Source organism: Entelurus aequoreus, linkage group LG16, assembly GCF_033978785.1.
Source record: "Entelurus aequoreus isolate RoL-2023_Sb linkage group LG16, RoL_Eaeq_v1.1, whole genome shotgun sequence".
NCBI lineage: Eukaryota > Metazoa > Chordata > Actinopteri > Syngnathiformes > Syngnathidae > Entelurus > Entelurus aequoreus.
Window position 1 is genome coordinate 10,145,993 of NC_084746.1, and position 23,873 is coordinate 10,169,865.

Below are 23,873 nucleotides of genomic sequence, written 5' to 3' on the forward strand. Positions count from 1 at the left end.
TATATATATATATATGTATGTATATGTATGTATGTTTATATATGTATATATACACACACATATATGTATAGATATATATATCTATACATATATGTGTGTGTATAAAGTATATACATTCAAACATATATGTACATGTATGTATATATACATATATATATATATATATATATATATATATATATATATATATATATATATATATATATATATATATATATATATATATATATATATGTATGGCGGGGTTTTCTCGATATGTTAGCCCTTTCTCTAATAAGACAAAAACCTAATTAAGGTTTTTAAATGTGTTTTAAAAAGCTGGTATAATCCAAATTCATGCAATAATTTAGTTTTCAGTGCATGTAAATATACTAAGTTTGTGTGTATGGGGCGGTGATGTTTGGGATTAAGGGGGCACAGAATTAGGTGCTATGCCCTGGTCCTCAACACAACATTTAGTTTGATTTGATTTTTTTGGTTTTTATTAAGGATCCCCATTAGCTGGTTGCCTCAACAACCCACTAGTCTTCCTGGGGTCCACAATTCAATACAATTACAAGTAAAAGCATATAATTATAATTATTACATTATTTGAATGTAACTATATTATTTGAGAGGAATCAGGTCAGACTACGATACCAGGCTTTTAAACTTGCTGAACGTGGATGACTTAAGTACCAGAATAACCTCCGAATTGTGCTTTTAAACAAATCCGCAAAAATCCAACAAAACAAGTGTGTTGTGTAGGATTGTGGTCAGTCCGTAGGGATTGTAAGGAGTGCACTTATCGTGGGGGAAAGTTATGCTCCTACTTGTTTTCACTTTGTTGGCACTGCTGCTGCTCTGCTGCTGAGCTGTTCTTTTTTTTTTCTTCCAGAGGATCAATAATGGTTGACTTCATCCCATTTAAACAGAAAATGGAACACTCAAGTGCAAGCGGTTGAAGTTAATAGTGTGCCAAAGTTCGGAGAGAAACAAAGCAAAACAAAAGCAGCACTTCATCTTTTCAATCCTACTTCTTCTGACCGTCATCAAATGGATCTACAGGTATCTGAATTTAAAAAAAAAAAAACCTCTTAAGACCTACGACCGTGTGTGACATATTTTCTCAGCCCCTACCTCCGTCCTCCAGCACCAGGAAGCTGTGAGGTCCTCGCAGGTTGTCCGGGTTTTCTTGCCTCTCCTCACTCTGCGAGGGATGCTGGCTGCTCAGTCCAGATCCACCGGCGGCGGACTTGTGCATGGAGAGAACTCTTCCTCTTTTGGACGGGGACGGCCTCAATGCTGCCGACGCAGAGGATGCTCATATGAGATCCACGCGGGAGAGCTGGACCCCCTACGTTGGATTTGGTTTTTTCAAAAGTGTGAACTCACAGCAACTCTTCCTGAAGACCATGTCGCTGCAGAACTTGTAGAAGCGCTCAGCGTAGAAACCGGGTCTGTGAACGGACACCGTGTCCTGTGGGTGTGCAGGTGGGACGGGGGGAAGGAATGACCTGGGATCAGTGCGCAGTGTTTGCTGTGCTGCATTGCAGACGTATACAGTCCTGGTCAAAAGTGTACATACACTTGTAAAGAACATCATGTCATGGCTGTCTTGAGTTTACAATCATTTCTACAACTCTTATTTTTTTGTGATGTAGTGATTGGAGCACATACTTGTTGCTCACAAAAAAACATTCATGAAGTTTGCTTCTTTTATGAATTTATTATGGGTCTACTGAAAATGTGACCAATCAAAAGTATACATAAAGCAATGTTAATATTTGTTTACATGTCCCTTGTGTTATGGTTTGAGAGAGGGAGATGACGGCAACAGACACCAGGGGCAGTATGTAGCTCTGAGATTTATTATATATATATAGACCATATATATATATATAATAATCGAACAATACTAAATATAATAACTAAGGAAATAGAGTGTGACAAAAATACAAGAGTGTGTGGTGTAAGACTATGTGTGTATTTAACTGGAGCGTTTTACCATAAATGTTGGTGAGAGCAAAGGAACGAGGCAGTCCATGGGGCAGGCAGATGGTCCAGGGCGAGAGAGAGGCGTCAGAGTCCGAGTCCATGCGAGGGTCCGGGGATCGAGGGTGGCAGTCCAAAAGAGAAGACGAGGCGCACAGCTCGATCACGCGGGGACGACGGCAGATTGGGTACGGAAGACTATATTCCGGCGCGGGATGGCAGGTTGAGCAGGCGTATGAAGGCAGCTCGTTCATCACGGGCAGGTGCGCAGATTGCAGATGGTCTACAGGCGCGAGGAGGCACGCCCGCAGCGGAGAGAGAGCGCCTGTGGGCGTGGCCCGCGGTGCGCTCGTCAGGACGCAAAGATGAGGGCGCATTGGAATGCGCCCTGGCCCGTGACACCTTGGCAAGTTTCACTGTTTCATCTGACATCACATGGACAAAGATAAGACCTTCTGGAGGAAAGTTCTGTGGTCAGATGAAACAAAAATTGAACCACAATACCCAGCAATAAGATTGGAGGAGAAACGGTGAGGCCTTTAATCCGAGGAACACCATTCCTACCGTCAAGCATGGTGGTGGTAGTATTATGCTGCCAATGGAACTGCTGCTTTAAAGGGAAACTTCGGTTTTTTTCAACCTGGGCCCTGTTTTCATAATTTTTTCTGTATATGTGAGTGCTGGATAAAACATGTTTTGAGGTCGCGCCAGTATTGAGCAGGGCAGGCAGCCTCCAGCCCAGCTAACGCTCGTACACAGGGCAACTGGCTCTCGTCAAAATTCGGCCTATAAACATGCATTTTTTTCACACTGACAGGCTCAGATAGTTACAATGAGTGTCCGACAACATACTAGAAAGGAGAAATTAACGTATGTCTCTACCTTTAGCTGGAGATCGCTGTGTGTTGTGAGCTGTGTCCAAATCTCACCACGCTACAAATCTCGTTCCGAAATCTCGCGATAACTCGCGACAAAACACCGGTGGAAAAACAGTTACCTGACTGAGGTGAAGAGAGATGACTGAAGTGATTTTCTGTTGGATTACCGAAGACTGTTATTTTAGTTTTATAGTGGAGGCAGAAAATCACTTCAGTCATCTCTCTTCACCTCAGTCAGGTAACTGTTTTTCCACCGGTGTTTTGTCGCGAGTTATCGCGAGATTTCGGAACGAGATTTGTAGCGTGGTGAGATTTGGACACAGCTCACAACACACAGCGATCTCCAGCTAAAGGTAGAGACATACGTTAATTTCTCCTTTCTAGTATGTTGTCGGACACTCATTGTAACTATCTGAGCCTGTCAGTGTGAAAAAAATGCATGTTTATAGGCCGAATTTTGACGAGAGCCAGTTGCCCTGTGTACGAGCGTTAGCTGGGCTGGAGGCTGCCTGCCCTGCTCAATACTGGCGCGACCTCAAAACATGTTTTATCCAGCACTCACATATACAGAAAAAATTATGAAAACAGGGCCCAGGTTGAAAAAAACCGAAGTTTCCCTTTAAATGGGACAATGAAAAAGGAGGATTAGCTCCAAATTCTTCAGGACAAGCTAAAATCATCAGCCCGGAGGTTGGGTCTTGGGCGCAGTTGGGTGTTCCAACAGGACAATGACCCCAAACACACCTCAAAAGTGGTAAAGGAATGTCAGAAAAGCAACACATTTAGCTGAACTGCACCAATTGTGTCAAGAGGAGTGGTCTAAAATTCAAGCAGAAGCTTGTGGATGGCTACCAAAAGCGCCTTTGTCAGAATAATTGTGTCTAAGTTATCACAAAACTTTGTGTTGCCATGAGTTCCCGGGGAGAAGACAAAAGCTGTCTTTGATCTTACCAAGCAAAAGGCTTGTAAAACTCCACTGTGTAGGATGGGAAGCGACATGAAGGCGTCCGTTTTTTTTGCTCTATTGTAATCCACAGGAAGATCTTGTCTTGACCCGAGATCTACAAAGCGGGGAGGAAGCAGGACCTGACGCAAGCTCCAGGCATCTTTTCTTTGAATTGTTTTGTGACCAAGGGCGCAGCTGTTTACGACCCCTCTCCCCTTAGAAACAGCTGTTGCCATGTAATCAGGGGAAGTCCAAATAAAAGAGGAGGCGTAGAACTCTCTTGTCAGAGCGTGGTGGAAGACTGCACAAAGAGTACAGCCCAGACGTTTCTCCTCAATGAGCTAAACTGAATTCTGTCTCTGTTTCATTCCTTGCTTCTTGTCTGTTTAATAGATGTCATCGGTGTTTGAACCTGACAGCATTAGTGCAGTGAAACTTGCCAAGGGACATGTAAGCAAATATTAACATTGCTGTATGTATACTTTTGACCCTCACATTTTCAGTAGACTCATAATAAATTCATAAAAGAAGCAAACTTCATGAATGTTTTTTGTGACCAACAAGTGTGTGCTCCAATCACAAAAAAATAAGAGTTGTAGAAATGATTGTAAACTCAAGACAGCCATGACAGGATGTTCTTTACAAGTGTATGTACACTTTTGACCAGGACTGTCGAAGGGGAAAAACTACACACCCCGTCATGGATGAGAGACTTCCAGGAGTGCTCCATTTTCTTCGTCCACCTGTAAGAGAATTGCATTGTCTGACATATTTTGGCAAACAAACATCTGACAATGGTTGTTTTATGTTTGACCTCTGGCATCTGTGCACTGGACAAGGCAGACATGCTCGGTTAACAGTATCGATTCAGCTGCTTGAAGGAATTAACATGCCGGACTCATACCGATAGGACTGCAGAATGTCGATGATACCGATGAACAAGAGGAGGCGCTCTCCTTTGACTCCCGCAGCCGGGATGCCGCCCATTCTGCCGAGAGAGTGAAGACGTTAGCGTGCGCAGCCCTAGGGGCGTTGAGACCTGCCCACGTACGTGTCGTCGTGGTCCAGGGTTTCCCTGCACGTGGACCCTCCCAGTATAGACTCCATCGCAGTGGAGTACAGAGCTTTCTGGGCGAGGGGCCGCGTCTCATCCGCGCCATCTGCTGGCGAACCCTGGGACTGCCGCTCCCTCTCTGCTTGTGTCTTGTTGTGGACTCCGAGGAGCAAACTGTAGTCCATGATCTTAAAACTCTCCAGGACCTGGTATGTACAACACACAATCAGTTTTATGTACTTTAATGGCATTCTTTTCCTGGTCTTTCCCCTACCAGGCAGTCTCTTTGCAGAGTTTTCACCAGAGCACCGTACGTGTCCTGGTCCAGATTGAGGCCCTCGGGAACATCACTCAAAAAGTCCAGATCTTTAAAAGTGGGTTTGGACTTCTCTCGCTCCTTCTTGGACGCTCGCCTCTTGTAAGTGGAGCCCTTCAGGTCAAATTTCAGGTGCATGCGTACGGAGCGCGGTAGAATGTTGTTCATCACCACGACCCGGATGTTTTTACCCCCGCTTTGGACACAGTAGAGGCCGAAGAACTTGGGTAGCAGCGTCCGAGGGTTTTGGTTCAAGTTCTGAAAAAGGGCGGGGTAAATAAAGAAGGGGAACCGTTTTAGATGAGTCAGTCGGGAGGACATGTTTCACTCTGCCAGACCAGTGAGATACAGTCTGGTGTGCCGTGGGAGGTGATCTAATCTCACCTATTTGGGTTAAAAATATTTATATTATAGTCTGCAAATGATGTGTTGTTGTTGTTGAGTGTCGGTGCTGTCTAGAGCTCGGCAGAGTAACCCTGTAATACTCTTCCATATCAGTAGGTGGCAGCCGGTAGCTACTTGCTTTGTAGATGTGGGAAACAGCGGGAGGCAGAGTGCAGGTAAAAAGGTGTCTAATGCTTAAACCAAAAATAAACATAAGGTGAGTGCCCCTAAGAAAAGGCATTGAAGCTTACTACTCAGTGGCCTAGTGGTTAGAGCAGGGGTCACCAACCTTTTTGAAAGCAAGAGCTACTTCTTGGGTAGGGCTACCAGTTTGATACACACTTCAATAAATTGCCAGAAATAGCCAATTTGCTCAATTTACCTTTAACTCTATGTTATTATTAATAATTAATGATATTTACACTTAATTGAACGGTTTAAAAGAGGAGAAAACACGGAAAAAATGACAATTGAATTTTTAAACATAGTTTATCTTCAATTTTGACTCTTTAAAATTCAAAATTCAACCGAAAAAAAGAAGAGGAAAACTAGCTAATTCGAATCTTTTTGAAAAAATTTAAAAAATAATTTATGGAACATTATTAGTAATTTTTCCTGATTAAAATTACTTTTAGAATTTTGATGACATATTTCAAATAGGTTAAAATCCAATCTACACTTTGTTAGAATATATAACAAATTGGACCAAGCTATATTTCTAACAAAGACAAATCATTATTTCTTCTAGATTTTCCAGAACAACATTTTTAAAAGAAAATCAAAAGACTTTGAAATAAGATTTGAATTTGATTCTACAGATTTTCTAGATTTGCCAGAATATTTTTTTTTTATTTTAATCATAATAAGTTTAAAGAAATATTTCACAAATATTCTTCCTCGAAAAAACAGAAGCTAAAATGAAGAATTAAATTAAAACGTATTTATTATTCTTTACAATAAAAAAAATTAATTTACTTGAACATTGATTTAAATTGTCAGGAAAGAAGAGGAAGGAATTTAAAAGGTAAAAAGGTATATGTGTTTAAAAATCCTAAAATCATTTTTAAGGTTGTATTTTTTCTCTAAAATTGTCTTTCTGAAAGTTATAAGAAGCAAAGTAAAAAAAATAATGAATTTATTTAAACAAGTGAAGACCAAGTCTTTAAAATATTTTCTTGGATTTTCAAATTCTATTCGAGTTTTGTCTCTCTTAGAATTAAAAATGTCGGGCAAAGCGAGACCAGCTTGCTAGTAAATAAATAAAATGTAAAAAATAGAGGCAGCTCACTGGTAAGTGCTGCTATTTGAGCTATTTTTAGAACAGGCCAGCGGGCTACTCATCTGGTCCTTACGGGCTACCTGGTGCCCGCGGGCACCGCGTTGTTGACCCCTGGGTTAGAGTGTCCGCACTGAGATCGGTAGGTTGTGAGTTCAAACGCTGACCACACTATAAACAACACCGGCCGAGTCATACCAAAGACTAAAGAAATGGGAGCCATTACCTCCCTGCTAGGCACTCAGCATCAAGGGTTGGAATCGGGGGTTAAATCACCAAAAATGATTCCCGGGCGCGGCCACCGCTGCTGCTCACTGCTCCCCTCACCTCCCAGGGGGGTGGACAAGGGGATGGGTCAAAGGCAGAGGACACATTTCACCACACCTTGTGTGTGTGTGACAATCATTGGTACTTTAACTTACTTGAACTTTAACTTAGGGAAGGCTTTGCAGAACGAAACAAAAACTGAACTGGCTACAGAGTAAACAAAAACAGAATGCTGGACGACAGCAAAGACTTGCTGCGGCGTCCACAATGTACAAACCCTGTTTCCATATGAGTTGGGAAATTGTGTTAGATGTAAATATAAACGGAATACAATGACAACATATTTGATGTTCAAACTGATAAATCTTTTTTTTTTTTGCAAATAATCATTAACTTTAGAATTTGATGCCAGCAACACGTGACAAAGAAGTTGGGAAAGGTGGCAATAAATACTGATAAAGTTGAGGAATGCTCATCAAACACTTATTTGGAACATCCCACAGGTGAAAAGGCTAATTGGGAACAGGTGGGTGCCATGATTGGGTATAAAAGTAGATTCCATGAAATGCTCAGTCATTCACAAACAAGGATGGGGCGAGGGTCACCACTTTGTCCACAACTACGTGAGCAAATTGTTGAACAGTTTAAGAAAAACCTTTCTCAAGCAGCTATTGCAAGGAATTTAGGGATTTCACCATCTACGCTCCGTAATATCATCAAAGGGTTCAGAGAATCTGGAGAAATCACTGCACGTAAGCAGCTAAGCCCGTGACCTTCCATCCCTCAGGCTGTACTGCATCAACAAGCCACATCAGTGTGTAAAGGATATCACCACATGGGCTCAGGAACACTTCAGAAACCCACTGTCAGTAACTACAGTTGGTCGCTACATCTGTAAGTGCAAGTTAAAACTCTCCTATGCAAGGCGAAAACCGTTTATCAACAACACCCAGAAACGCTGTCGGCTTCGCTGGGCCTGATCTCATCTAAGATGGACTGATACAAAGTGGAAAAGTGTTCTGTGGTCTGACGAGTCCACATTTCAAATTGTTTTGGGAAACTGTGGACGTCGTGTCCTCCGCATTTTTTCAAGTGACTTGGCTCGAATAAGGGTTGACAAACACTGTGCGAGACATATGCCCAAGGTCCTGGATAATGCTGCTGAGCGCTAAGCCTGTTAAGGTCTACTTAGCGCGGTACGAACCCTTAACTATTACAAAGCCGGTGCTTTGGCGTCATCGCCACGATGGAAGCCAGCGCCAGGAAATGGGATAAGGCGTCGAGACCAGTGATCCTCAAACTGTGAATGACGATCTCATATCAAAGAATCACTTCATTAAATATTCAAACAGTCTTACTGTAGAGTTGAGAGCTCTTCAGTCCTTGGTGTTCACATAGATGGATTTGTACATTTCAAAAGCCATACTACGCTACTGTAAATTATTGTTCGTCATTATGGTGTGTCTGTAAATACAAACCCCGTTTCCATATGAGTTGGGAAATTGTGTTAGATGTAAATATAAACGGAATACAATGATTTGCAAATCATTTTCAAGCCATATTCAGTTGAATGCACTACAAAGACAACATATTTGATGTTCAAACTCATAAACTTTTTTTTTTTTTTGCAAATAATAATTAATTTAGAATTTCATGGCTGCAACACGTGCCAAAGTAGTTGGGAAAGGGCATGTTCACCACTGTGTTACATGGCCTTTCCTTTTAACAACACTCAGTAAAGGTTTGGGAACTGAGGAGACACATTTTTGAAGCTTCTCAGGTGGAATTCTTTCCCATTCTTGCTTGATGTACAGCTTAAGTTGTTCAACAGTCCGGGGGTCTCCCTTGTGCTATTTTAGGCTTCATAATGCCAAACACATTTTCAATGGGAGACAGGTCTGGACTACAGGCAGGCCAGTCTAGTACCCGCACTCTTTTACTATGAAGCCACGTTGATGTAACACGTGGCTTGGCATTGTCTTGCTGAAATAAGCAGGGGCGTCCATGGTAACGTTGCTTGGATGGCAACATATGTTGCTCCAAAAGCTGTATGTACCTTTCAGCATTAATGGTGCCTTCACAGATGTGTAAGTTACCCATGTCTTGGGCACCAATACACCCCCTTACCATCACACATGCTGGCTTTTACACTTTGCGCCTATAACAATCCGGATGGTTCTTTTCCTCTTTGGTCCGGAGGACACGACGTCCACAGTTTCCAAAAACAATTTGAAATGTGGACTCGTCAGACCACAGAACACTTTTCCACTTTGTATCAGTCCATCTTAGATGAGCTCAGGCCCAGTGAAGCCGACGGCGTTTCTGGGTGTTGTTGATAAAAGGTTTTCGCCTTGCATAGGAGAGTTTTAACTTGCACTTACAGATGTAGCGACCAACAGTAGTTACTGACAGTGGGTTTCTGAAGTGTTCCTGAGCCCATGTGGTGATATCCTTTACACACTGATGTGGCTTGTTGATGCAGTACAGCCTGAGGGATGGAAGGTCACGGGCTTAGCTGCTTACGTGCAGTGATTTCTCCAGATTCTCTGAACCCTTTGATGATATTACGGAGCGTAGATGGTGAAATCCCTAAATTCCTTGCAATAGCTGCTTGAGAAAGGTTGTTCTTAAATTGTTCAACAATTTGCTCACGCATTTGTTGACAAAGTGGTGACCCTCGCCCCGTCCTTGTTTGTGAATGACTGAGCATTTCATGGAATCTACTTTTATACCCAATCATGGCACCCACCTGTTCCCAATTAGCCTGCACACCTGTGGGATGTTCCAAATAAGTGTTTGATGAGCATTCCTCAACTTTATCAGTATTTATTGCCACCTTTCCCAACTTCTTTGTCACGTGTTGCTGCCATCAAATTCTAAAGTTAATGATTATTTGCACAAAAAAAAAGGTTTATGAGTTTGAACATCAAATATGTTGTCTTTGTAGCATATTCAACTGAATATGGGTTGAAAATGATTTGCAAATCATTGTATTCCGTTTATATTTACATCTAACACAATTTCCCAACTCTTATGGAAACGGGGTTTGTAAATAAATACAACTGTTGAAATTGTGTGTAATGTTACGGTGGCCAAAGTATTAAATATACTTGTTAAATACTTGTTTTAATGAATACTTGGGCTTACTACGCTACTGTAAATTGTTGTTGGTGTTTTCTGAGGTGATACTTGGTGAAAAAGGACCTCTGGTATAGACTACAGACCATAAACGTGACTGTTTTGACTTCAGAATCCTCAGATTTTGTGCATTAGCCCAAAGTAAAATGAAAAATAAATAGTAATCCTAACCGTTATGAACTGCTACTTACCATGTAGTAACCAGGTAGAAGCTTCTGTAAAAACTCCGCCTCCTTGTGTTGGACAGTTTTGACGATGAACTCGTCATCCCGGGTGACGTAGAATATGGAGCCACTGGCTCCTGGGTTGGTCAACTCAATGAGTGCCTCGTTACAGAGGGAGTACTGTAGAAGTAATAAACACGTATGTTAAAACCTACACGTCTGCTTTCAGGTGTTTATAATATTACATTGTTTGTGGTTTTATCAAAACTGCTGACAGATGCACTGTCTAGTCTACTGTTGAGTTTAAAAAAGAAATCTTTACAGGCCTGTCAAACAAACAGGTTTAATCCGGCCCGCATGAACAGTTTGCTAATAATGAAAATTAACTGCATTTTTTTTTTTAATGAAATAAACTGCTGTTCTAAATGTGTCCACTGGGTGTCGCAATAGCAATTCAAGTGTAACCCATGTCACACTAAGCGCCCTTTGGATTGGCTGCCACTACTCCAATCAGCTGCTCCTGTTGTGGCTGGCAGCAGATGGCGGCAGACCTATGCCGTAGCGACACAATAGCTTCTTTCATTTGAAACGATCCACTCGAAGGATAAAATAACAAAACGGTAAGATGCAAAGACTTAAGTGAACTTGACCATCATCTTTGTAGTTAAAGTCCCTGGCAGCGCTTGCAATTGGTTGAATGTACGATGCGCACCCTGAAGTCCATTGTAAAAATGTGTGTTTTCTACATTTGTTTTATTTTATGTTTACGTTCACATTGGTTACGTTTGTACTTTTGTTACCTTTATTTTGGCTATGGTGCCATTTTTGTTTTGTTTGTATTGTAATATTCGAATGGTGATAAATTAATGTGGTGTGGCAGTTGCAACGGTTTTGAGGAAACACTCGATTGCTTTTTCAAACGTTTTTAATGGTAAACCTATCATCATGAGAATCCTAAACAGGAAGTGCTTAAAGTTAAATGGATGTTTCTATGAATGTTCTCATTCATCCAGGTCATTGGTCAGATCTAGTTTAGCGGCTGGTGCCAATACCTCAAGGCTTCATCAGTTCATGCTCATGGACTTAGATTAGTTAGATCTAGTCTTAGACTTAGATTGGTCACATCGAGTTTTAGACTTAGATTGGTCAGATCTGGTTTTAGACTTAGATTGGTCACATCTAGTCTTAGACTTAGATTGGTCACATCGAGTTTTAGACTTAGATTGGTCAGATCTGGTTTTAGACTTAGATTGGTCACATCTAGTCTTAGACCTAGATTGGTCACATCAACTCTTAGACTTAGATTGGTCACATCTAGTTTAGCCGCTGGTGCCAATACCTCAGAAGGCTTTATCAGTTCACGCTCTTAGACTTAGATTGGTCAGATCTAGTCTTAGACTTAGATTGGTCAGATCTAGTCTTAGACTTAGATTGGTTAGATCTAGTCTTAGACTTAGAATGGTCACATCTAGTCTTAGACTTAGATTGGTCACTTAGTTTGACACCCCTGCTTTAGCCAAAATGTCCGTAAGCGCGTAAAACAGCATCTAGTTTGTGTTGCATTATAGGAATGCAAATGTGTATGCTGCTGCAGCGGGTCTTTGATAACTCTTCTAATCATCAGTCAAAGGTAATCAGAGAGAACTTCAAACACATCTATATTCATCTCATGTCGGAGTGTGCGCTATTACACTGATAGCATATGTGCTTAGATCTCTCAAGTGAGTGAAATGATTCGTTTAAGCACCGTTAATTGCTGCCACGGGCAGTAATGAGTCCTGTTGTGTTGTGTATATGTTGCATTTTTAATATGCAACGTTTACGCCAAATGACAACAATCCAGTGCGGAAAAAACGTGCAATTAAAGAATTAATTAGATTTACAGCCCCAAAATATTGTTATTGTTTTCATTTCGATGTCCCGCCCTCCGCCGTTTGACAAATTAGAAAGTCCGTGAGTGTGTCACATCCAGGTTGCTAGTTACACACCGCCGTCTTGGTCTGGCTACTGCCACTGGTAAAGTTACTAAACATGTCAGACCTTAGTCAATCACGACAAAGCCAGGAGCAAAACCAGGATTTGTATCGGGATGCCTTTGAAAGATGGAGACCATTGAAGACCATTGCGCTCTGCCACCTATCCTGTTTGTGATTTTCATGGACAGGATTTCTAGGCAGAGTCGTGACCATGGCGGTGAGGGTATACGTCTCGGGGGGCTAAAGGTTGCGTCAATGCTGTTTGCAGATGATGTGGTCCTGATGGCACCTTCGGTTCGTGACCTTCAGCTCTCACCGGATCGGTTCGCAGCCGAGTGTTCAGCGGCTGGAATGAGGATCAGCATCTCCAAATCTGAGGCCATGGTTTTCGGCAGGAAACCGATGGTTTATACAGTCCAGGTAGAGAACGAGACTCTGTCCCAGGTGGAGGAGTTTAAGTATCTCGGAGTCGTGTTCACGAGTGAGGGAAAGATGGAGAAGGAAATCAGCCGGAGAATGGGAGCATCTGGGGCAGTATTGCAGTCTCTCTGCCGCACTGTTGTGACGAAACGAGAGCTGAGCCAGAAGGCAAAGCTCTCGGTCTACCGAGCTATCTACATTCCTACTCTCACCTATGGTCATGAAGTGTGGGTCATGACCGAAAGAATAAGATCGCGGATACAAGCGGCCGAAATGAGTTTCCTCAGAAGGGTGGCTGGCATCTCCCTTAGAGATAGGGTGAGAAGTTCAGTCACCCGAGAGAGACTCGGAGTAGAGTCGCTGCTCCTTCGCTTGGAAAGGAACCAGCTTGGTTCGGGCATCTCGTGCGGATGCCTCACCAGCGTCTCCCTAGGGAGGTCCTCGTTGCACGTCCCACTGGGAGGAGACCCCGCGGCAGACCAAGGACCAGATGGGGGGGTTTACATCTCAAACCCCAGACTAATTGCATTGCACAAACGGTGGAATATGGATTGAAAACATTTGTTATGTGACTCCTACTTCAGTGGCGGTCCTAACTTGACCGGTGTACGGTGCGAGACTCCCTCTGCATCCCCTAACCCGATGTATTTTCCGGGCTGCTTTACTTGTGCTGCTTGCCCAACTTTCAATTAGGTTTCCTGGAGACCATTGAAGACCATTGCGCTCTGCCACCTATCCTGTTTGTGATTTTCATGGACAGGATTTCTAGGCAGAGTCGTGACCATGGCGGTGAGGGTATACGTCTCGGGGGGCTAAAGGTTGCGTCAATGCTGTTTGCAGATGATGTGGTCCTGATGGCACCTTCGGTTCGTGACCTTCAGCTCTCACCGGATCGGTTCGCAGCCGAGTGTTCAGCGGCTGGAATGAGGATCAGCATCTCCAAATCTGAGGCCATGGTTCTCAGCAGGAAACCGATGGTTTGTACAGTCCAGGTAGAGAACAAGACTCTGTCCCAGGTGGAGGAGTTTAAGTATCTCGGAGTCGTGTTCACGAGTGAGGGAAAGATGGAGAAGGAAATCATCTGGAGAATGGGAGCCGCTAGGGCAGTATTGCAGTCTGTCTGCCGCACTGTTGTGACCAAACGAGAGCTGAGCCAGAAGGCAAAGCTCTCGGTCTACCGAGCTATCTACATTCCTACTCTCACCTATGGTCATGAAGTGTGGGTCATGACCGAAAGAATAAGATTACGGATACAAGCGGCCGAAATGAGTTTCCTCAGAAGGGTGGCTGGCATCTCCCTTACAGATAGGGTGAGAAATTCAGTCACCCGAGAGAGACTCGGAGTAGAGCCGCTTCTCCTTTGCTTGGAAAGAAACCAGCTTAGGTGGTTCGGGCATCTCGTGTGGATGCCTCACCTGCGTCTCCCTAGGGAGGTCCTCATTGCACGTCCCACTGGGAGGAGATCCTGCGGCAGACCAAGGACCAGATGGGGTGGTTTACATCTCAAACCCCAGACTAATTGCATTGCACAAACGGTGGAATATGAATTGAAAACATTTGTTATGTGAAACCTACTTCAGTGGCGGTCCTAACTTGACCGGTGTACGGTGCGAGACTCCCTCTGCATCCGAAAACCCGATTTATTTTCCGTGCTGCTTTACTTGTGCTGCTTGCCCAACTTTCAATTAGGTAAATGCCTGACTTACCTATCAAGGAGGAAATTAGCAAGTTTGGCGTCAGATGAAAAAAATCTTCAATGGTCTCGATCTTTCAAAGGCATCCCCCATACAAATTAAATAGGATTGGATTTCGTTTCGGTCAACATTTTTGTGTCGTTTTTATACGTTAACTAACATGTAAGTTAATTGTGTTATCGTTTTAGCCAAGGTGCCTTTGTTTTGATAACTTATCGACTTATTTTCACCTGCTCCGATGTAAAAAAACAAAACCCAAATAAAATAAAGAGCTTCCAGCCCAGGGCGGCCACGTCGAGACTGTGAGTGGGGCGATACTCTTATCAATCAAAACGTATTTTAAAAGGAGCCATATGTAATAATCTGGCCAGAAATGGTACTGCAATCACAGTCAAAATTCTGTAGTCCCCTCCCCCTCTCCCTGACTGAGGTTGCCAGATACGCAGCCGAATCCGAATTCTACTCCAAGGAACTGGAAGAGTCCTACGCTGTCGGTTTCTCTTGTTTATGCTTCTTGCAAGGTAGTTTACTAAGTCATTATGCCACATTTTACTGATGTCCATCAGCCAAATGTATTTGAAGGGCTCAAATTTAACCACGACAACCGCGGCAAGTGCCGCGACCGCCCGTATCACTTGCCATAATGCCCTACAAAATTGACCATCATCGGCGGCAAGAACATGCCGTGACCGCCCTTGACTTTCTACTTGTTAATGGACTAGCGATGTAACAATAAACGGTATAATGATAATTTGCGATACAATTCCCAATAACTTAGATTGGTCACATCGAGTTTTAGACTTATATTGGTCATATCGAGTCTTAGACTTAGACTGGTCAAATCTAGTCTTAGACTAAGATTGGTCAGATCTAGTCTTACACTTAGATTGGTCAGATCTAGTCTTAGACATAGAATGGTCACATCTAGTCTTAGACTTAGATTGGTCACATCTAGTCTTAGACTTAGATTGGTCACATCTAGTCTAAGACTTAGTTTGTTACATCTAGTATTAGACTTAGATTAGTCACATCTAGTCTTAGACTTAGATTGGTCACATCTAGTCTTAGACTTAGATTGGTCACATCTAGTCTTAGACTTAGATTGGTCACATCTAGTCTTAGACTTAGATTGGGCACATCTAGTTTAGCGGCTGGTGCCAATACCTCAGAAGGCTTTTTCAGTTCACACTCTTAGACTTAGATTGGTCAGATCTGGTCCTGGACTTACATTGGTCAGATATAGTCTTAGACTTAGATTGATCAGATCTAGTCTTAGACTTAGATTGGTTAGATCTAGTCTTGGACTTACATTGGTCACATCTAGTCTTAGATTTAGTTGGTCACATCTAGTCTTAGACTTAGATTGGTCACATCTAGTCTTAAGACTTAGATTGGTCGGTTCTAGTCTTAGACTTAGATTGGTCACGTTTAGTCTTAAACTTAGATTGGTCACATCTAGTCTTAGATTTAGTTGGTCACATCTAGTCTTAGACTTAGATTGGTCACATCTAGTCTTAAAATTAGATTGGTCAGATCTAGTCTTACACTTAGATTGGTCACGTCTAGTCTTAGCCGAATCCGAATTCTACTCCAAGGAACTCGACGAGTCCTACGCTGTCGGTTTCTCTTGTTTATGCTTCTTGCAAGATGGTTTACTAAGTCATTATGCCACATTTTACTGATGTCCATCAGCCAAATGTATTTGAAGGGCTCGAATTTAACCACGGCAAGTGCCGCGACCGCCCGTGTCACTTGCCGTAATGCCCTAAAAAATTGACCATCATTGGCGGCAAAAACATGCCGTGACCGCCCTTGACTTTCTACTTGTTAGTGGACTAGCGATGTAACAATAAACGGTATAAAGATCATTTGCGATACAATTTCCAATGGTTAGAAGAAACAAAACATCACCAGGTAATCGTCTGGTCGTATCCCAAACAGCTCCCGGAAGTAGCGGAAAGCCACGGGCGCGTACGTTTTAAACCTGAAGTCTGGGAAGTGGTGGGCTGGCGTGAGGTTGCTGCCCTCACTGCAAGCACAAGGGAGAGGATTAGATACTGGGAGTACACACAGAGTACACACAGAGTACACACAGAGTACACACTTGGGTACCTGGGGAAGAAGATGCTCTCCACCACGTAGAAGTCCTGCATGAGCACATCTCTCTCGGGCTTGGAGCTTAGGTTGCCAACGGTATATCCAATACCCAATTGGATGGCCCCCTTTAAGGCGGAGGAGGTGGTCTGGGGGCGGCGGATAAAAAGAAGACAGTCACATGTAGGTGGAGGGCAGCTGATGAAATCGGGAAGGCGAGCTTACATAGGATTAGCACTTGAGAATCAAAGAAAGAATCCCACACAGTAAGACAAGAAGAGAGAGTAATCAGAGAGGAGAATTTGAAGAAGAGCCAAACCTTCTTGTAGGTGGTTTCTCCTGAGGCATCGACTCTTCTGTGGCCGATCTTCTTCTCGTGAGTTTGGCCTGCTCCGAATGGGGATGGCATCTGTCAAAACCACAGAGGGCAGGGAAGTTCATCAGCTACAAACAGGAATATACCGGCGTGGTCAAAAGTGTACGTACACTTGTAAAGAACATCATGTCATGGCTGTCTTAAGTTCCCAATCATTTCTACAACTCTTATTTTTTTGTGATGTAGTGATTGGAGCACATACTTGTTGGTCACAAAAAAACATTCATGAAGTTTGCTTCTTTTATGAATTTATTATGGGTCTACTGAAAATGTGAGCAATCAAAAGTATACATACAGCAATGTTAATATTTGCTTACATGTCCCTTGGCAAGTTTACCTGCAATACGGCGCTTTTGGTAGCCATCCACAAGCTTCTGCTTGCATTTTTGACCCCTCCTCTTGACAAAATTGGTGCAGTTCAGCTAAATGTGTTGCTTTTCTGACATGGACTTGTTTCTTCAGCATTGTCCACACCTTTAAGTCAGGACTTTGGGAAGGCCATTCTAAAACCTTCATTCTAGCCTGATTTAGCCATTCCTTTACCACTTTTGAGGTGTGCTTGGGGTCATTGTCCTGTTGGAACACCCAACTGCGCCCAAGACCCAACCTCCGGGCTGATGATTTTAGCTTGTCCTGAAGAATTTGGAGGTAATCCTCCTTTTTTATTGTCCCATTTAAAGCAGCAGTTCCATTGGCAGCAAAACAGGCCCAGAGCATAATACTACTACCACCATGCTTGACGGTAGTTTTGGTGTTCCTGGGATTAAAAACCTCAGCCTTTCTCCTCCAAACATATTGCTGGGTATTGTGGCCAAACAGCTCCATTTGTGTTTCATCTGACCACAGAACTTTCCTCCAGAAGGTCTTATCTTTGTCCATGTGATGTCAGATGAAACAAAAATGGAGCTGTTTGGCCGCAATACCCAGCAATATGTTTGGAGGAGAAAAAAATGTGAGGCCTTTAATCCCAGGAACACCAAAACTACCGTCATGGTGGTAGTATTATGCTCTGGGCCTGTTTTGTTACCAATGGAACTGGTGCTTTACAGAGAGTAAATGGGACAATGAAAACGGAGGATTAGCTCCAAATTCTTCAGGACAAGCTAAAATCATCAGCCCGGAGGTTGGGTCTTGAGCGCAGTTGGGTGTTCCAACAGGACAATGACCCTAAACACACCTCAAAAGTAGAGATGTCCGACAATGGCTTTTTTGCCGATATCTGATATTCCGATATTGTCCAACTCTTAATTACCGATTCCGATATCAACCGATACCGATATATACAGTCGTGGAATGAACACGGATGATGCTGGATGCATTAAACAATGTAACAAGGTTTTCCAAAATAAATCAACTCAAGTTATGGAAAAAATGCCAACATGGCACTGCCATATTTATTATTGAAGTCACAAAGTGTATTATTTTTTTTTACATGCCTCAAAACAGCAGCTTGGAATTTGGGACATGCTCTCTCTGAGAGAGCATGAGGAGGTTGAGTTGGGGGGCTAGGGGGTAGCGGGGGGTGTATATTGTAGCGTCCCGGAAGAGTTAGTGCTGCAAGGGGTTCTGGGTATTTGTTCTGTTGTGTTATGGTGCGGATGTTCTCCCGAAATGTGTTTGTCATTCTTGTTTGGTGTGGGTTCACAGTGTGGCGCATATTTGTAACAGTGTTAAAGTTGTTTATACGGTCACCCTCAGTGTGACCTGTATGGCTGTTGACCAAGTATGCCTTGCATTCACTTGTGTGTGTGAAAAGCCGTAGATATTATGTGACTGGGCCGGCACGCAAAGGCAGTGCCTTTAAGGCACGCCCCCAATATTGTGTTCTGGGTGGAAATCGGGAGAAATTCGGGAGAATGGTTGCCCCGGGAGATTTTCGGGAGGGGCACTGAAATTCGGGAGTCTCCCGGGAAAATGGGGAGGGTTGGCAAGTATGACTGGGAGACGCAACTGCTCTGTACTTCTCCCTACGTCCGTGTACCACTCCGTACAGCGGCGTTTTAAAAAGTCATAAATTTTACTTTTTGAAACCGATACCAATAATTTCCGATATTACATTTTAAAGGCCTACTGAAAGCCACTACTATCGACCACGCAGTCTGATAGTTTATATATCAATGATGAAATCTTAACATTGCAACACATGCCAATACGGCCAGGTTAACTTATAAAGTGACATTTTAAATTTCCGGCTAAACTTCCGGTTGAAAACGTCTATGTATGATGACGTATGCGCTTGACGTCAATCGCTGAACCGGAAGTATTGGTACCTCATTGAATCCAATACAAAAAGCTCTGTTTTCATCTCAAAATTCCACAGTATTCTGGACATCTGTGTTGGTGAATCTTTTGCAATATGTTTAATGAACAATGAAGACTGCAAAGAAGAAAGTTGTAGGTGGGATCGGTGTATTAGCGGATGGCTACAACAACACAACCAGGAGGACTTTGAGATGGATAGCAGACGCGCTAGCTGCCGACCTCACCTTGACTTCATCCGTCTCCGGGCCGCCGACCGCATCTATGATCGTCGCTCTGTCGATCACTGGAACGCAGGTGAGCACGGGTGTTGATGAGCAGATGAGGGCTGGCTGGCGTAGGTGGATAGCTAATGTTTTTATCATAGCTCTGTGAGGTCCTGTTGCTAAGTTAGCTTCAATGGCATCGTTAGCAACAGCATTGTTAAGCTTCGCCAAGCTGGAAAGCATTAACCGTGTAGTTACATGTCCATGGTTTAATAGTATTGTTGATCTTCTGTCTATCCTTCCAGTCAGGGGTTTATTTATTGTGTTTCTATCTGCATTTAAGGCCGATGTGCTATCACTTTAGCTCCGTAGCTAAAGTGCTTCACCGATATATTGTCGTGGAGATAAAAGTCACTGTGAATGTCCATTTCGCGCTCTGGACTCTCATTTTCAAGAGGATATAGTATCCGAGGTGGTTTAAAATACAAATCCGTGATCCACAATAGAAAAAGGAAAAAGTGTGGAATCCAATGAGCCAGCTTGTACCTAAGTTACGGTCAGAGCGAAAAAAGATACGTCCTGCACTGCACTCTAGTCCTTCACTCTGACGTTCCTCATCCACGAATCTTTCATCCTCGCTCAAATTAATGGGGTAATCGTCGCTTTCTCGGTCCGAATCGCTCTGGCTGCTGGTGTAAACAATGGGGAAATGTGAGGAGCCTTTCAACCTGTGACGTCACGCTACTTCCGGTACAGGCAAGGCTTTTTTTTTATCAGCGACCAAAAGTTGCGGACTTTATCGTCGATGTTCTCTACTAAATCCTTTCAGTAAAAATATGGCAATATCGCGAAATGATCAAGTATGACACATAGAATGGATCTGCTATCCCCGTTTATAAATGATAAATGATAAATAAATACATAAATAAATAAATAAATAAATAAATAAATAAATAAATAAATAAATAAATTAAAATAAAATAAAAAGATAAATAAAACAAATTAATTTCAGTAGGCCTTTAAAGCATTTATCGGCCGATACGATCGGCAGTCCGATATTATCGGACATCTCTAGTCAAAAGTGGTAAAGGAATGGCTAAATCAGGCTAGAATGAAGGTTTTAGAATGGCCTTCCCAAAGTCCTGACTTAAACGTGTGGACAATGCTGAAGAAACAAGTCCATGTCAGAAAAGCAACACATTTAGCTGAAACTACACCAATTTTGTCAAGAGGAGTGGTCAACAATTCCAGCAGGTAAACTTGCCAAGGGACATGTAAGCAAATATTAACATTGCTGTATGTTTACTTTTGATAGCTCACATTTTCAGTAGACCCATAATAAATTCATAAAGGAACCAAACTTCATGAATGTTTTTTTGTGAGCAACAAGTATGTGCTCCAATCACTACATCACAAAAAAATAAGAGTTGTAGAAATGATTGTAAAGTCAAGACAGCCATGACATGATGTTCTTTACACGTGTATGTACACTTTTGACCAGGACTGTACCGTGTGAAGCCATGTAGAGGACACCTACCTCTACTTGACTCTTGTTGGCTGGATCTGTAGAAGAGCGGGGGTAGAAACACACGGGGGAACATTAATGCCACATTTGTACATCCACATCCATATTTAATCTGGGGCTGGGGGCATCCATTTGTTCAAACTGGTACACTTTTAAAATAGTCAATATTTAAACACCTGCTTTCCATCTCCCAGTTTCTGGTGACAAACACATCACAACGCTATCAGATGTTTGGACAAACGTATTTGAACACCTGGCCAATATGCAAATTTGGAATAGAAATACAATAAAATGGAGGTGTCAGAAAAGTTCTGCTAGATTGCGTAATAAAATGTGTTTTTTTTTTGGTCCATTCACCAAGAAGAACATTTGTCAGGTTGATTTAGGGCAAGAGGTGTTTGAAGGGGCTCTTTGTTAGAATAATTATGTGCAAGTTATCACACAACTCTTATGCTTAAAGGCCGTTGCTATAGTTATTATCAATTGTGCTGAAGTTGTACTTTTCTATCCGTGCAAAGGGACAACTCGAGTCGTCTCGTATCAGTGTTTGTGTCCAGAACATCGAGTGCCGTGACGCAGACACAGCAGAGACAGGGCGATATCAGGAGTGTCAGCACATTTGCATTTCTGAATAATCATATATTGTGTCCAACTGGGGCTGCTGAAATCCTTCAGAAGCCTCAGTGATGTAACCAGGGACCTCCCAAATAAATAGAGGAACACGTGGGACTGGACCTCGGAGCGTGGTGGGAGATTGTAACTGAGTTTGCACCCCCAAACGTCTCTCCTCATTGAGCCAAATTGAACTCTGTCTCTGCATGATTCCTTGCTTCTTGTCTGTTTAATAAATGCCATCAGTGTTTGAACCCGACACTCCTCCAACCCAAACAAGCATTTATGGACCTGCAAAAGGGCGTTTCCAAACGTAATACATAAGGATCAAATCCTTTATCTATATATTGTGGAGCTGTGCGGTTGATGAGGCAGGAGTCGAAGATAAAGTGCATCAATCCTTACTTTCACTTTTAACCGTTACTGGAGGAATCGCTCAACACCCGAATAGTGACTTCCGTGTCCACTTTGACCCGTAAAATCCCCCTTTTGATGACGAGCTCACCATATTTACACTCAAAGTTCCATAATCGTGTGGTCCCACATTACAAAAGCAGTGAAGTTGTCACGTGGCTTGGCATCGTCTTGCTGAAATAAGCAGGGGCGTCCTTGATAACGTTGCTTGGATGGCAACATGTGTTGCTCCAAAAGCTGTATGTACCTTTCAGCCTTAATGGTGCCTTCACAGATGTGTAAAAAATGTTCTTAAACAATTTGCTCAGGCATTTGTTGACAAAGTGGTGACCCTCGCCCCGTCCTTGTTTGTGAATGACTGAACATTTCATGGAAGCTGCTTTTTATACACAATCATGTACACAATCACCTGTTTCCAATTAGCCTGTTCACCTGTGGGATGTTCTAAATAAGTCTTTGACGAGCATTCCTCAACTTTCTCGGTCTTTTTTGCCACTTGTGCCAGCTTTTTTGAAACATGTTGCAGGCATCAAATTCCAAATGAGCTAATATCTGCAAAAAATAACAAAAGTTTACCAGTTCCAACATGAAATATCTTGTCTTTGCAGTCTATTCAATTGAATATAAGTTGAAAAGGATTTGTTGTATTCTCTTTTTATTTACCATTTACACAACGTGACAACTTCACTGCTTTTGGGTTTTGTACATTATTATATCCCCAAATTCTTGCCAGTTATTCTCCACCACAATCGATTGCCTTGTTTTTCACCAAATGATCACGTATTTTCAAACTTACACAGTAAGTCTTTATGTAAGTCTTCAAAAAGAAGGAATTAAAAGTACATAAATAAGAATAAATAACAAAATATCAACCTAGTGATGTCCAAACCTACTGCTTGCCCCATTTTGTGACACTAGGGATGTAATCCTATTATAAATACTGCGGTATTTTGGTTTCAAAGTTTTCTCAATAATACCGTTACTTGGTGAGTGTAGTATAAAACTACATCTACCAGAATCCTCTGTGCCGCAAGGGGGGGGGAGGCCATAAGCAGTGAAGAGTGTGTGAAGTGAATTATATTTATATAGCGCTTTTCTCTAGTGACTCAAAGCGCTTTTACATAGTGAAACCCAATATCTAAGTTCCATTTAAAGCAGCGTGGGTGGCACTGGGAGCAGGTGGGTAAAGTGTCTTGCCCAAAGACACAAGGGCAGTGACTAGGATGGCGGAAGCGGGGATCGAACCTGGAACCCTCAAGTTGCTGGCATGGCCACTCTACCAACCGAGCTATACCGCCCCATAGTATATGTATGTCATATTAACACCAAAACATAGTATATATTTGTCGTATTGACACCAAAACATAGTATATATATGTCGTATTAACACCAAAACATAGTATATATGTGTAGCATATTTATGTCGTATTCACAACTAAACATAGCATATATATGTTGTATTCACACCAAAACATAGTATATATACAGTATATGTCGTATTCACACCAAAACATAGTATAGATATGTCGTATTAACACCAAAACATAGTATATTATATGTCGTATTAACACCAAAACATAGAATATTATATGTCGTATTAACACCAAAACATAGTATATGTATGTCGTATTAACACCAAAACATAGTATGTATGTCGTATTGACACCAAAACATAGTATATATATGCAGCATATATATGTCGTATTCACAACAAAACATAGCATATATATGTTATATTCACACCAAAACATAGTATATATATATATATATATATATATATATATATATATATATATATATATATATATATATATATAAATATATATATATATATGTCGTATTCACACCAAAACATAGTATAGATATGTAGCATATATATGTCATATTCACACCAAAACAT

The 23,873-nt window shown here is 42.1% G+C and overlaps 1 protein-coding gene across 12 annotated transcripts in view; it reads right to left on the reverse strand.

Annotated features, from left to right (window-relative positions):
• LOC133631572 (phosphatidylinositol 4-phosphate 5-kinase type-1 gamma-like) overlaps positions 1 to 23,873 on the reverse strand; it is a 64,158-nt gene that overhangs the window by 20,821 nt on the left and 19,464 nt on the right. For all 12 annotated transcript variants that reach the window (XR_009821489.1, XM_062023917.1, XM_062023915.1 and 9 more), the window contains 11 exons: positions 20,960 to 20,985; positions 16,901 to 16,990; positions 16,600 to 16,730; positions 16,399 to 16,516; positions 10,425 to 10,577; positions 5,127 to 5,426; positions 4,850 to 5,058; positions 4,703 to 4,786; positions 4,493 to 4,541; positions 1,375 to 1,459; positions 1,120 to 1,284 (listed from right to left, as the gene is read on the reverse strand). Coding sequence is in view for 11 of the 12 variants with exons in the window: in XM_062023917.1 (XP_061879901.1) it covers positions 1,120 to 1,284; positions 1,375 to 1,459; positions 4,493 to 4,541; positions 4,703 to 4,786; positions 4,850 to 5,058; positions 5,127 to 5,426; positions 10,425 to 10,577; positions 16,399 to 16,516; positions 16,600 to 16,730; positions 16,901 to 16,990; positions 20,960 to 20,985 (1,410 nt within the window). In the remaining variant the exon portion in view is untranslated. The remainder of the gene's footprint in view (positions 1 to 1,119; positions 1,285 to 1,374; positions 1,460 to 4,492; positions 4,542 to 4,702; positions 4,787 to 4,849; positions 5,059 to 5,126; positions 5,427 to 10,424; positions 10,578 to 16,398; positions 16,517 to 16,599; positions 16,731 to 16,900; positions 16,991 to 20,959; positions 20,986 to 23,873) is intronic.